Source organism: Acanthopagrus latus, chromosome 14 (assembly GCF_904848185.1).
Source record: "Acanthopagrus latus isolate v.2019 chromosome 14, fAcaLat1.1, whole genome shotgun sequence".
NCBI lineage: Eukaryota > Metazoa > Chordata > Actinopteri > Spariformes > Sparidae > Acanthopagrus > Acanthopagrus latus.
This window is the reverse complement of record NC_051052.1, coordinates 11,909,422-11,922,217: the sequence shown is the minus strand read 5'-3', so window position 1 is coordinate 11,922,217 and position 12,796 is coordinate 11,909,422. Positions and strand designations below refer to the sequence as shown.

The 12,796-nt window shown below is 42.1% G+C and overlaps 1 protein-coding gene across 1 annotated transcript; it reads right to left on the bottom strand.

Moving 5' to 3' along the window:
* Nucleotides 1–436: 436 nt before the first annotated feature.
* Nucleotides 437–12,342, bottom strand: pkp2 (plakophilin 2). The gene is made up of 13 exons (XM_037121003.1): nucleotides 11,816–12,342; nucleotides 10,222–10,292; nucleotides 8,181–8,785; nucleotides 7,914–8,055; nucleotides 7,277–7,484; nucleotides 6,857–7,034; nucleotides 4,627–4,744; nucleotides 4,222–4,383; nucleotides 2,747–2,923; nucleotides 2,432–2,585; nucleotides 2,132–2,324; nucleotides 1,931–2,018; nucleotides 437–1,231 (listed from the first exon to the last, which is right to left on the bottom strand). Exons 1-13 carry the CDS (start codon nucleotides 12,006–12,008, stop codon nucleotides 1,169–1,171), a joined length of 2,352 nt encoding a protein of 783 aa, XP_036976898.1. The 5' UTR covers nucleotides 12,009–12,342; the 3' UTR covers nucleotides 437–1,168.
* Between the last annotated feature and the right edge of the window lie 454 nt (nucleotides 12,343–12,796).

The window sequence follows — 12,796 nt, the reverse complement described above, 5'->3', positions numbered from 1 at the left end:
ACCTCAAAAGGCTTCCACATCTATAATTACATCTGGAAATGTAATTATTCCATGTCCTCTGTGAATTACTTTGCATTTTCTGTCCTGCGATACATGCACACATCTTATGAATGAGCAGCTCACTCGTCCTCAGACCACCAAGCCTCTGAGGACGAGGGAGCTGTGACTTCTACACCTGCATGTCACAGTCTACTGTGTCTTTTAGCAGCTCAGTTTCCTTCGTACAGAAACTGTGCTGCCTGGCCTTGAATGCCTTGTCTGGCAGGGGTTGATGTTGATTGTCACCCAGCCAGTGCTCTGGTTCGCCTACAATTTGAGATTGGAAAAAAAAAACAAAAAAAAAACATAATACTCCCCCCGCCCCACCTTAGCAGTAGCTTGTTCAGCTCCCAGTCGCCGTGGCAGCTGAGAAGTATCGACCAATACATACAGACACTTCATTCAAGACTGTTTATTTATGTGAGGAAAGACAGCAAAAAAAAAAAAAAGGTCATCGGTTTGTGAAAAATATAGCTGTTGGTCAGATTTTTTTTAATCCTTCACAATTTCTGTTGTGTGAGTACTTGAATAATTCATTGTGGTTCTTTGTTTCATTACTGTGTCGCCTGACAAATCACAAACAAGCATTCTGAACTGTTTAGCTGCCACTTCAGTAAAAAAATAAACTACACAAACATGAAAAAAATGCTCTAATTTGAATTCATTATCTTTGCTGGAGAGTCTTCAGGAGACATTTCTACATTCATCTGTCAGCTTTCCTGATTATGAGACAGCAGGTTTCAGATCTGATAGCCAGAATCATCAGATGTATAGAAAGGAGGAACTTCAACAAAACTTAAAAGTGCTTTAAAGGTCCCCATGAAATGAAAACTGTGATGTTGGGTGATGCAGCAGTGTGTTTATAGTCCATTATCTGTATCATTTCATCACAATGTCCACGGCAGCACTAACATGAAAAAACAAAAACAAGTTTAAAGACATCTTATGGGGCCTTTTATGGAAATGTAGACACAATTTACGATGTTTATCTGCAGCAGTGAGATCCAAGGACTCTACCTCTGTGAAACCAGCAGTTACTGAACTGAGACACTGGGGGTGAATTACAGTGCATTGAGCGATTCGGGGGCCACAAGTACAGATAACATCAACAGAGATCTCCATCTCGGTCTCATCCAGAGTTCACAGCCTTTGTTGTCCTCGCGTTGATGAAATCTGTTTTCCTGTACCCACACTGTGGAGGGAAAAAAAGGGTTGATTATGGAAACTGTAACTCTTTCACTGCTGCCCCCTGGTGGTTGTACAAAAACACACTGTGGCAGACAAAATGCTGCTCTGTTAATTTAATACCTGACAACCAATCCTATAAATGTAATATTGCAATAAAGCAGCCCTGCTGATGGAGACACTAAAGGCTACTACAGACAGTAAATGTCTATCCTTTTAAAATATACTGTATTTCATCGAAAAATCAGAGAGGCCGCAGGAATAGATGCAAACATGATGGCAACATGTTTCAAGCAGCTTCTACATGATGTTTTCAAATATGTGGATTTTGCTGAACCAAAGCAAGTTGCCAGGGCCACGTGAACTAAATAAGCTATCTAAAAAAAAAGACTTCACAAGGCTGTTGGATGAGAACAGCAACGCTACAAACATCTGACAATCTTATGACGAATATGATGACTCAACCTTCATCTACAGCAGTAAAATACAACAGTCAATATTAATCCATAAACATGATAGATTTTTCAAAGATGTTTTTACTTAAATAAGGTTTTATATGCAGGATTTTTACTTGCAGTGGAATATTTTCATACTGTGGTATTAGTACTTCTGAAAACACTGCTGAAACATTTGGAAATCGCAAATGACTGTCAAACACACGCAGTTTTGAGTTATACTATGATGTGTTGCGTGCACAGGAACCCACCCTCTTATAGCCGCCATGCAGTTCTGGGTGTTTCCACATGGTGTGCAGCAGGACGCACGCCGCCTGACCCCCTCTGCTCGGTCCATGACTGGAAAAAATCAAAAGCAGGGATTATTCTCTTCCACATCGGATGTTAGAGGTGGTTTTGTGTCGGGGTGCGTCCTTTTTTCCTGAAATGGGAAAAGTGTTGTGAACACTAACCCGTTGTCCTTGTTGCTGATGTTGAGGATCTTTGGGAGCGCTCCCTCGTTGACGATGGCTCTGACGTTCTGCCGGTCGCTCTGGCTGAGGTTGGTCAGGATGTGGCACAGGGAAGCCGTCACCTCGTTGGGCAGGTCGGTGCCGGTGTCGTCATTGGGGAGCATCGCCACCACCTCCGGCAACACCTGCTTCACTTCAGGATGACAAAATAAAAGACAAATCGAAAGTGTGAAGAACTTTGTGGTTGAATTAGAAACAAAATGACAGGTTAATATGTAAAACCTTAATGGTAATAGCTACCAATATCAGGGTGCAGGTCCTGGTAGCGCGAGAGGTTTCTTATTAGAGCAATGGCCGTCCTCTTCACATTACTCTCCCCCTCCACTAACATCCTCTTCACATGCTGGAGGCCATTTTCCCGTTGAACAATAGTGAAGGTGATGGCTTCATTCATCTGCCAGGCCACAGAAATTACATCAGATAAGTGCATATGTTGCCATTACTTTTAGTTTGTTTAGTTTGCTGTTTGTTTACATCAATAGTTCATGTTAAAACTGTGAGATACATCTAATTTCTTTTCATCTTCAGAGAGCTTAAATCTCTGTCCCGTCTCACCGCTCCTCTCCCGGCCGTGATGTTCTGCAGGGCTCCGATGGCGGCCTCCTGGGTGTACTGACGCACACTGCGGGCCATCAGTGACAGGTACATCCGGATGGTGATGGCGCTCCACAACCACTCTATGCCACGGGGGTTCGCCTTCTCCTCCAGCAGGGGGCACTGTCGCTCCAGATGCTGCAGAGGGACAGTTTGTTAGATGCAGTTGATTGTAGATCAGTGGGTTCACCAAGGTCACACTGACAAGATGCAGCTATGATGCAGCAGATAACAGTTGATGAGCCACAAATAATCCTTGTCTTGTTTTTTTTTTTCCTTGCTCTTGTTGTAGGTGTCTGTGTATGTATTTAAAGTTCACTTCACGAGTGAAGACTGGCATCCCTGCTGTTTTGCAACATCATCGTACCGTACATTTAATTATAAACAATTCACAGCTCAGTGCCGTCACAGAGTAGCTGCAATGCAGATGGTTGTTTAAGGGGCATGCAAAGACTTTGTTAAAGACACTGTGGAAAGAAAAATAAATGTTCCAAACTGTAATACTGTGTGCTTACCCTCCATTTAGACAAAGTTATATGGTAAGAACAAGTCCAAAAAAAGAGCATCTAGAGCAGTTAGAAACACTCTAACTTCTGTTTCACAGTGACTTTAAAGCTTTAAAGTGGCCCTACTTGAATATTTTGTCACTCCACCTCCCGAAACTGTTGTAGTTAACAGGAGAGAGCTTCTGATGAGGTGTGTTGTGTTGGTCATTCATAGCTGTGGTTCCAAAATAACTTTGATTATGTCATCAGGGTTATCTTAGTTTGGGCTTAGAGAAAAAAAAAGACATACATCATGTGTTACAAACCCTGGGGTAGTAAAATGTTTCTTTAAAAACAGAAATAAATGATTTGGCCACTTGAGGGCAGCGGTAATGAGCTGTAAAGACTACGCTGACATGTTATCATCTTATATAGTTCATCTAGCAAACATGTTAGCAAACAATTGCAGATTTACACATCCAGCGGACACAGAGTACTTGTTTCTGTATTGAATCTGAATTATACAAATTCAGATTCAACAATCTGGTTTGGTCTCCACCAACTCTGCAGTGCTCCAGAGCTGGCTGTTCATTGTGTCTGCCTGCTGTTTGGTGCTGGGCCGGTGCTCTGCAGAGGTGATGGGAACTGCAGAGTTGGTGATAATTGGCTGTTACTATAAAAAATACTAATTAGATTTAATGAAGCATTGCATAATAACAGAAAGTTTTTGCAGTGCTGGCACAGACGCACCTGACAAAGCTGGATTCTAAATTGTCTCATTTCACACACCCTCACTCTCACTCACTTCATTTAAGACAAATATGTTCCCCTTCCAAGAGGCTGTTTTACGTGCAGAAATGCTGCATGTTTTTATAGAATATCTATCTCAAATATTACAAGGTTAGTACATTTTTTGTATTGTCAAAGTGGATTATTTTCCGAAGGGATTACCTCTGTGATCTGGGCACTGCGATAGGAAAAGCAGCCGACAGCCTTCGGCTTGGGAGCCAAGTTTAGTCGAGATTCTCTGAGATCTTTGGTGTACATCTTCGGGAGCTCTGCCTCAATCTGATAAGACAGGTTGTGCAGGATGCAGACGCAGTTTTCTGTGGACTTCAGAGCAGATCAGTGGATAAATATCAAGTAAACTACATCATAGCGAGCTGTTTGGAAACAACTACTACAATGGGAATAACTGGTAAATTTATGCATCGATACATATTTGCAGCAACACACTGCTGATGTGGAAATTCCCACATGTGGACATGTATCAAGCTGCATGACGGATCAAACCGAATGTGCAGTTGACTGTGAAGATAAACGTTTTCTCTGGAACGCTTATCATTTTCAGTTCACCTCGTCATCCGTCTTATAGTCAGCTATGGCTCCCCGGATGTAGTAGACCAGAGAGTCGATGAGATTCTCACACTCCCTCATTGCTCTCCTGCCATCTGGACCAGCAGAGCTCAGATTTCTGGGAACAAACAAGGATCAAGGTAACTTGACATTTGTGTGTGTGTGTGTTTCAATCAGATAAGCAGATTTCAATCTCACCGAAGCATATTAGAAAAGTCAACAACATCAGTAACGAGGGATTCCCGCGTAAACATAAGCCAAATACAAACAGAATGTCCCCATCTGTCAACCATGTTATTATAAAAGGTTCATAGTTGCACTCTGTCGTTTCCCAAAGCCAGTAGCAAACATGATGGACGATTTCAGACTAACAAAACATTTTTGTGTAATCCGACTTCCCATGGAAAACAAATACAACATTCTGACTCGGCACAGCAGGCTCTTTGTGCTGAGGAGAAATATAAATCGGAGAGGAGCTCATCATTTTTCTTTTTTGCGGGGAGCTCAAAGGGTTTCGAGAACACGATTAGGAGAACTTGAGAACATAGGGCCAGCGAGGACTGAGTGATTTCAGTTCAGCAGAGCAGAGAGAAGAGAGAGCTGGATGAATAATTCAGTCTTTCACTCATTTGATCCAGCTATAGTTGCCAGGGGGAGCAGTGCGTCTGATATCTCCTGCTTTGTAAACAGAGAGACGATGTATGTCTCAACAGCTGAGCCCGAATATATGATACGCAAACTGGGACCAAGACAGATAAAAATGTGGTGTGATGAAAAAGCCAAGACGGCAGAGAAAATACATAAAACATAGGATGGGTTAGGTGGTTATCTATCAATTCTAGTGACTGGGCTGGGTGAGAGAAGGAGTATCAGTTTTCATTTAGGCTGGTGTTTAATGGTGTAGCGAGCTAGCAGCCAATTAACTGATTATTTGTGGTTCATGAGGAAGACATTTCCATTTGTCTTTCACAAAAGCTCAAGCAGGTACAAAGAGAAAAGAGCAATGGTAAGCTAATATGAGCGTACATTCATGACTGCCTTTATCATATAAGAAAACCTAGCCTGTTGCTGCTTTAAGCCATGCTAACCTCATGTAAGTCCAATGCAACAACTCTGGTAATCCGCTGACTTTCTCTCTAACACCACCAGGAGGCTCATATTTGTGGGTTTTAACGAAATATCGTGACAAGCATAAGACATCTCAATTGGCTGAACTGAATATCTTTTATGACATTACCATTAGCCTAAGTTGTAGCCTACTTTTTGCTTTGCGCTAGTTAGCAGACTTAGCTAAACCAAGATGGCGAACTTGGTCTAGAGTCGTGCAGGGACGATGTATTTTTGTAGGATTACCCTGAGGTTAGCATCGCTCTGGTCTGAATTTAATTTTGCATTATCGCTGAACAATAACCTTGGTGGCGAACACAAGCTGATTGATGTTTCATTCAGTAAGATGATCTTCACAGATGAACACCACATTTGTGATTTTATAAATGGCCTACATTGCGAGCGCGTGACATAAACGTCATTCCTTTGTTTTGTAACACTTTAAGTGGTGTCCTGTCTTGTCTTGATTGTTGTCTTGCATCACTAAAATATGATCTTGTATCTGAAAATAGAGCAGCCTGACTGGATATTTCCCATCATCATGTAGCTGCTCTCTTGTTTTTTTCTTTTAAAATTCTTTTTGTTGAATCTTTGCCAACAAGATTCAACAGAAATCAAAAAGCGTAACAGTTTCTTTACACAGGAAAAGAGTCAGGATTCACATGAAGTGTAATGAGAGTTTCCGCCGTGTTCGGCTACTGTTCCCTTGTAACTCAGCTTGGCAGAGACTCATACTGTATATTACCGTGTCTCTGCCATCGGTTAACTCTCACACTCGTATTACCATAAATGTAGTGCATTATACTGAACAGTGACCAAACATGGGCTCTGCTGAGATTTTAAACATTTCACTTTCTTCATCAGTTTCTCCATTCGTGCCTTTACACTCCATGCTAATCAGAAAGTAATGTTCTCTGGTCGGTGGGGATCAAATCTGTACAGTGTACATTTTTTCTTTAGGATACAAAGTTATATATTTGATGTCTAGCACACGTGATTCTGTATTTAGTTTGCTATGAGCTGATTATCTGACACCAGCGGTGGCGTCTGCTTACTCCAATCTATAATCTACATTGTAAAAGCGCCCCGACTATCCAGTTTCAAAACTAACAAAGAAGCCTACCTCAGGCAGCCGGTAGCATTGTGGAAAGCGGCAGCATCCGCGAGGAGCTCGTCTTTTGGGTTCTCGCCTTCAGAAATGCCAGAGCTGGGCACCAGGACTGACTTTGTGAGGATGGATAACGACTCCCTAGAGAGGCGCTCCTTCAAAAGGTCATGAGAGGAGAGGTTCCACAAAAGACCTAGGAGTGAGATGGAAAATTAATTAAAGTAATTATTAATTACTTATCAACTGTACTGCAAATGAAACTGCCCGAGGTCTTAAAGGATGAGTTCACCCAAAAATGAACATTCAGTCATTATCGAGTCGACCCAATACCGATGGAGGTGAGTAGATAATGACCGAATTTTCATTTTTGGGTGAACTCATCCTTTAAAGTCTACATCAGTCAGTTCAAAGCAAATGAAGCACGTAAAGTTTCACCAGTCAGTTCTCGTCTGGTCGCCACTTCACGGCTGCTCTTCAATGCACCCAAGATGGTTGCCAGGCCGTCGTTCTCCTTCACCTCCATCTTGTTTTCGTCGCTCTGGTAGACGACGTTACGCAGAGCGGCGGCAGCGACGCGCTGCACCTCCTCATTGTCAGTGGTGAGGAGCTGCAGAAGTTTTCTGATCCCACGGAGATAGTACACCTGGAAACGACAGTGGACTATTGATTGACAGATTTTTCGGCAAGAATCTCTACAGTTGTATACGATTATCTTTAACCCCAATCACATCATGGATCAAAGAAAATCATGCAGGGACTGATATCCCTTCTGAAGCCACAGCCAAATTAGAATAAGGCTTGGACAAGCACCAGAAGATTTGATAACCTTTGATAACGGTCCAGACATCATGCTCCAGATCTTGTCTGATAATCTTGTCACAGAGCTATTAGTCACGTATATAACTCAGTCAAAACAGGTTAAGAAAATGAATGGCTGCTGTAAACAAATCTGAAAAATCCTGTTTCTCTACCTCTCTCGCATTTACATACCTAACTTCAAACAAATCCTATTTTGAGTTACTGTAAAATGATCCAATAAAAAAATTAACCTAAATAATAAAAATAAACCTACAATCCTTTTCGCATCAACACTCTTGAAACATTGGCTCTGTATGAGGCTGGCTGCGTAGATGAGCGTCTCCTCATTATTCTCCTCAGTCAGCACGTTCACGGCCCTCTCCAGTGTCATCTCTGGAGGCTTGTTCACCGACGTCCTGTGTGAGAGGACAGCTGTGAGTGACAAAACATAACATCCCCAAATGCCTCGAAATTCATGAAAAAAAAACCCACACACATTTCCAAATCTACAAAGGGAACACACACAAACACACAATCTTACAGTTTTTTGACATTCTCTTTCTGTATCCGCTGAACTGGGAGATCCACCTCATCCTGCCCTCCCATGTCCACCTCTGCGCTGGTGACCGAGGCTGGTTGTGATTTCAGTCTGTGGAGCCCCTGACCGTCCCTCCTGAGCAAAGTCATCCATGAGAAACCTTCATCAGGCAGTCCAGAACCAAGTGTCATATCACCAGTTGGTCCCTCCACAGTGTGCTTCTCCTTCTTGCCAACAATTTGGTGATGAATCCTGCCACCACTTCTTGGAAAACCGGCGTTCACGAACACATTCTTTGGCGTCTGTCTGAGCGACCTCCGACCGAAGCTCTGCAGCACAGCTGTGGACACTTGCGGACGAATGTTGCGGGTATCATCTGAGAAGGCGTAGCGGCGAGAATGAGAACTAAATGAGCGGTCCAGCATAGTGCCCACCCTGTGTGGCTGACTGGGTCCTGGATGGGTGTACGTCCCATGACGGAGGGTACTGTGAATGAAGCGACTGTGAGGAGCCTCCGGGCTCTGTGGTGGAGACACCTCCACCCTCCTGAATGGTTTCTGCACAAGCTTGTTTAAAAGGGAATGGTTGGTGAATCCCACTCCATTTACCTTTAGAAAAAAAACAAACAAAAAAACAAAAACACACAATCCTCACTTTAATACACGTTATTTCTGCTGTTAATCTCTCAAGTCCTCTGGGATGGAACACTCCACACTAAAGAACCATACGACAGGTCGTTCTGATGGACTTGTAGAGTTAATTTGTAATTAGTCTCGTATTCATAACTAAATATATAGTATATAAAGTATACAGGACAAATTCAACTACTGAGGGACATTTATGTAAATTAAAGGTGCAATACATAGGAGTTGGCCACATGTGAAGTACACAGCCCAAACAAATGGGTGTCAGCATATCACCAGAGTAAATGCTAACTACTGGTTAATGTAGCTGCTGTTAGCTGGTGGCATGGACTGAGATCTGGAATCTAAAATTCTTGGATATTGCACCTTTAAAATAACAAATGAAAGGTCTGAAATGTTGTACAGTCTTAAAGTGAGCTGAAACACAAGAAGAACAGTATATTATATTGTAAGACTGTAATGTAGTTTACCACTGTCTTTTTAAAAAAGATTCTGCCAGATCTACATGAAAGCCCAAAGATGATGAAAGTGAGTAAAAAGTTATCAGACAAGTCAAAAATATGACTGAATACATAGAGAGGTACTCAATAAAGCGCATACCTCTGCTAAGAAACAGTCCAATTTAATTCACTCAAGACTGATCCACCATCAAACAAAACATATTTAAATCCACTAGATCTGGATATTTATTTGCACCAGCATCAAATAGATACACTAGATGAGTTTTCATCAAGATCCATGCACTATTCCCTAAAAAAGGTAATGAAGATGTCAAAGAGCGCAATTTTAAAGAATTCCTCGATCCGTCACTTTATCCAAACCAGTGCCAAAAGTTAATGGGGTCTATTCTGGGCCGAGACCCATCGTCCATCCAAGTTTTGTGGAAATCCATTCATTAGTTTTTGTATTATCCCGGGGACAACCCAACCACCCACCCAACCAACCAACTAGCAGACGCAGGTGGTAAAATAATACTGTACATGAAAAAATGTCAATAGAGTGTAAAATGAAATATGAAGCTTTATACTTTCCTTTTAATCAGTTGGCAAAATAATTAAAACATCCATTTTATTTTGTCACTTTCAGGAGTTAAAAATGTCACAGCCTACTTTATAATTTTGAGCTTTTAATGAAAGCCCACAGTGATTCATCTGGTCTGACCGGAGGCTCTGAGTACAAACTGGCAGCAGACCATTTGACTACATTCAAATTGAGACGTGCAACTGTGTGGCTCACTGGATAGCTATCTGTCACGGAGCATGGCACTTCAAAACCTGACCAGACCAGTTTCAGCAAGTGAAAAGGACAATCAGATAAACGTTTTAAGTGACACATGAAGATATCAGTACTAAGATGTTTGTGAATGTGTGAGTGGAGAGTGAGGTTAAACAGTCCCGTACCTTCATGTTCGGGGAGAGTCCGTCGGTGGCGTTGGAGCTCTTTATGGTGCTTTTCTGTAAATGGATGCTTCCTGAAACAAGTTGAAGATATTTTGTTAGTGTCCTGTTACACACTTTAATCAAAACCTCACGGCATCCTCGGGTCAGAGGGGAATGACTCCCACCCTGGCTGCATGGACACGCTCTCAGTGCTGCAGGTATCTTCATAAACAAGTGCAAAAAACAAAATGTGTGGTTCATTTGCATGATGAGGGAGAGGCAGGAGAGCAGAGATAAAGCAGATGGATACTATAATTTAAATCCAGTCTGTGTAGATTGATTATCTTCATTATCAATTGACATAGAAGCCTGTGAAACCCATTATTTAAACACATTACCAACAGAAGAACCTCCTTAACTAAGTGATTTCAAAGTGTAACACGTTTTTTTTTGTTGTTGTGGCGCTGAAGTTGAAATGAATCGATTAGTCAGTCGACAGAAAATTAATCGACAACGTCTTAATGAGTCGTTCCAGCTGCTCAGATGTGATGATTTGCTGCTGTTCTTTCTTTGACTCTGTAGTTAACTGAACATTTTCAAGCTTTTGTCTTATGGTCCGACTAAACTGCGAATTTCAGGACATAACAATCTATTTACTGACGTTTTATAACTGGACGATCATTCGCCTGATGACGAAAAACGACTATATAACCGACACATTTGAACCACCATCTCTGAAGACAGAATGATTTATGACCCGCCGTTAATTACACCACTTTCATGTGGTTAGTCAGTCTTAAATGTAATTTCTCATCTGACGAATCCCTCTCTTGGAAGAAGAAGCAAAGCAAAGCCAGAAAAAAAAATTACTTTCGTGTTTACTTCCAGCTTCGTAGCCCAGAATGCTGAATCATCTTGCGTGAATAAAACACACACACACAAACAAACAAGCCTATTAGGAGGTAGCTACACTCTGATACTTTACATAATGTAATCAAAGCTGTGGATAGAATATTCTTGTCACTTTTCCCTTGATGACTGACTGACATTTATAAGCCGACCCACCCACATCTTTGTGGGAGCAGGCCGATGAGGGAGATATTAAAGTGGAGCTCTGTCGGCAGTCACTGTCATCTCCCTTTAGGCAGATGAATGAAACTGCAGGAACCTGTTGGACAGGCAAACCATTATGAGGAACACATTCCAGCCACAAAATATGACTATGTTTAGTCTAAATGATAGTAGAAGTCCACACACACACACACATACACACAGAGGGCCACTTACAGGTTTTGTAATCTGTAGCAGAGAAATGAGTGTCAAATGAAAAATAACAGGTCAGGAAATAAGAACGATTCTTCTCTTCTTTGATTCTTCTTTTTTTTTTTCCAATATCACCAGATAAGAAATGTTGTCCCACACGCACTCATGTTCACAGAGCCACTTCTGAAAGTTGATCCCTTCAGGTGGACTCAATCTAAGCCACCCCAAACACTGTATGAGTGGCCTGATGTGCATCTTTGTTGTGGAAACCTTCGAAATAACACCTGAGAGCTTCCTTCCTCTGACACATCAATCACAACCATGAAATACAAAATTAAAAACTCAACATTACCGTTCGACAAGGTCCTCCTCGTCTTCCTCGCCATTGTGAGCTGGACCTGCTGTAGGACGCGCTGGTTCCGGTTCCCTGGGCTCATCTTGCTCGCGGATCCCGGCGTCGGCTCGGCCGGCAGAGCCAGGCTGGAGGAGGCCAGCAGGAAGGAGTCCTGCGCGGGTATGGCTGATTTAAAGAAGCCCTCCTCCATCGTGAACAAATTCGTTTTGAGTGTGAGTCGCCCGCCCCGATTTAACCACACAGGTAATGTCCCCGAATGAATGTCTATTCCTGCTTTTGTCCCATTCAGGTGGGTGGACCGCAGCCTGACACTGAGGAGGGCGGGGCTTACAGGCGACGTACCTGAGGTGTCAGGTGACACTGCCGGCTGGTATCGGTTCACGTTACACTGTCAACGTGTGCCATGTAACTAAGCACATTTACTCAAGTATTGTTTTATTGTAGGGTTATTTTGCTCGATTAAGGTAACAGCTGTATTTTCATTAAAAGTGAAATTCTGGCCAAAATGCTACTTAGGCTTTTTTTTTTTTTTTTTTTTTTGCAAATGTATATGAGTCAGACCTTCCTGTAAAAGCATAATTACGACTAAAGAGGCACTTTTCAAACTTACCGTATTTTCGTTTTCTGGTCAAACTCATTTTAATTGGGAGTGTTTAGGGTAAATTAGCAATAGCATCAAAATTGCTATTTTTAAAACACCAAGAAGGCTCAACACAACATGAAACTTTGCTCGAAGTATCACCAGAGTCTCTACACATGAACACGAGCATTGAGAACATTGTCTGTGTACACACAGTTTGCTATTTAAAAAAAAAAAAAAAGAAAGAAAGAAAGAAAGTTTTTGAACAAATCAACTTAGCAGTAGCTTGTTCTGCTAGCCGTCCCCAATGGGACATAACATGGAGGACAGTTAAGGTGGAACACTCCTGTCTCCCGGCAACAACTATCCACGCGATATCTCACGTGACTTTTCGAGAG

Excerpts from the sequence above, each read along its gene's own strand:
- pkp2 (XM_037121003.1), bottom strand. The coding sequence starts at position 12,008 with ATGGAGGAGGGCTTCTTTAAATCAGCCATACCCGCGCAGGACTCCTTC. Across the intron at positions 4,384-4,626 it reads ACTATAAGACGGATGACGAG|TCCACAGAAAACTGCGTCTG; the intron begins GTGAACTGAAAA and ends TCTGCTCTGAAG. Across the intron at positions 2,325-2,431 it reads GGACCTGCACCCTGATATTG|TGAAGCAGGTGTTGCCGGAG; the intron begins GTAGCTATTACC and ends GTCATCCTGAAG.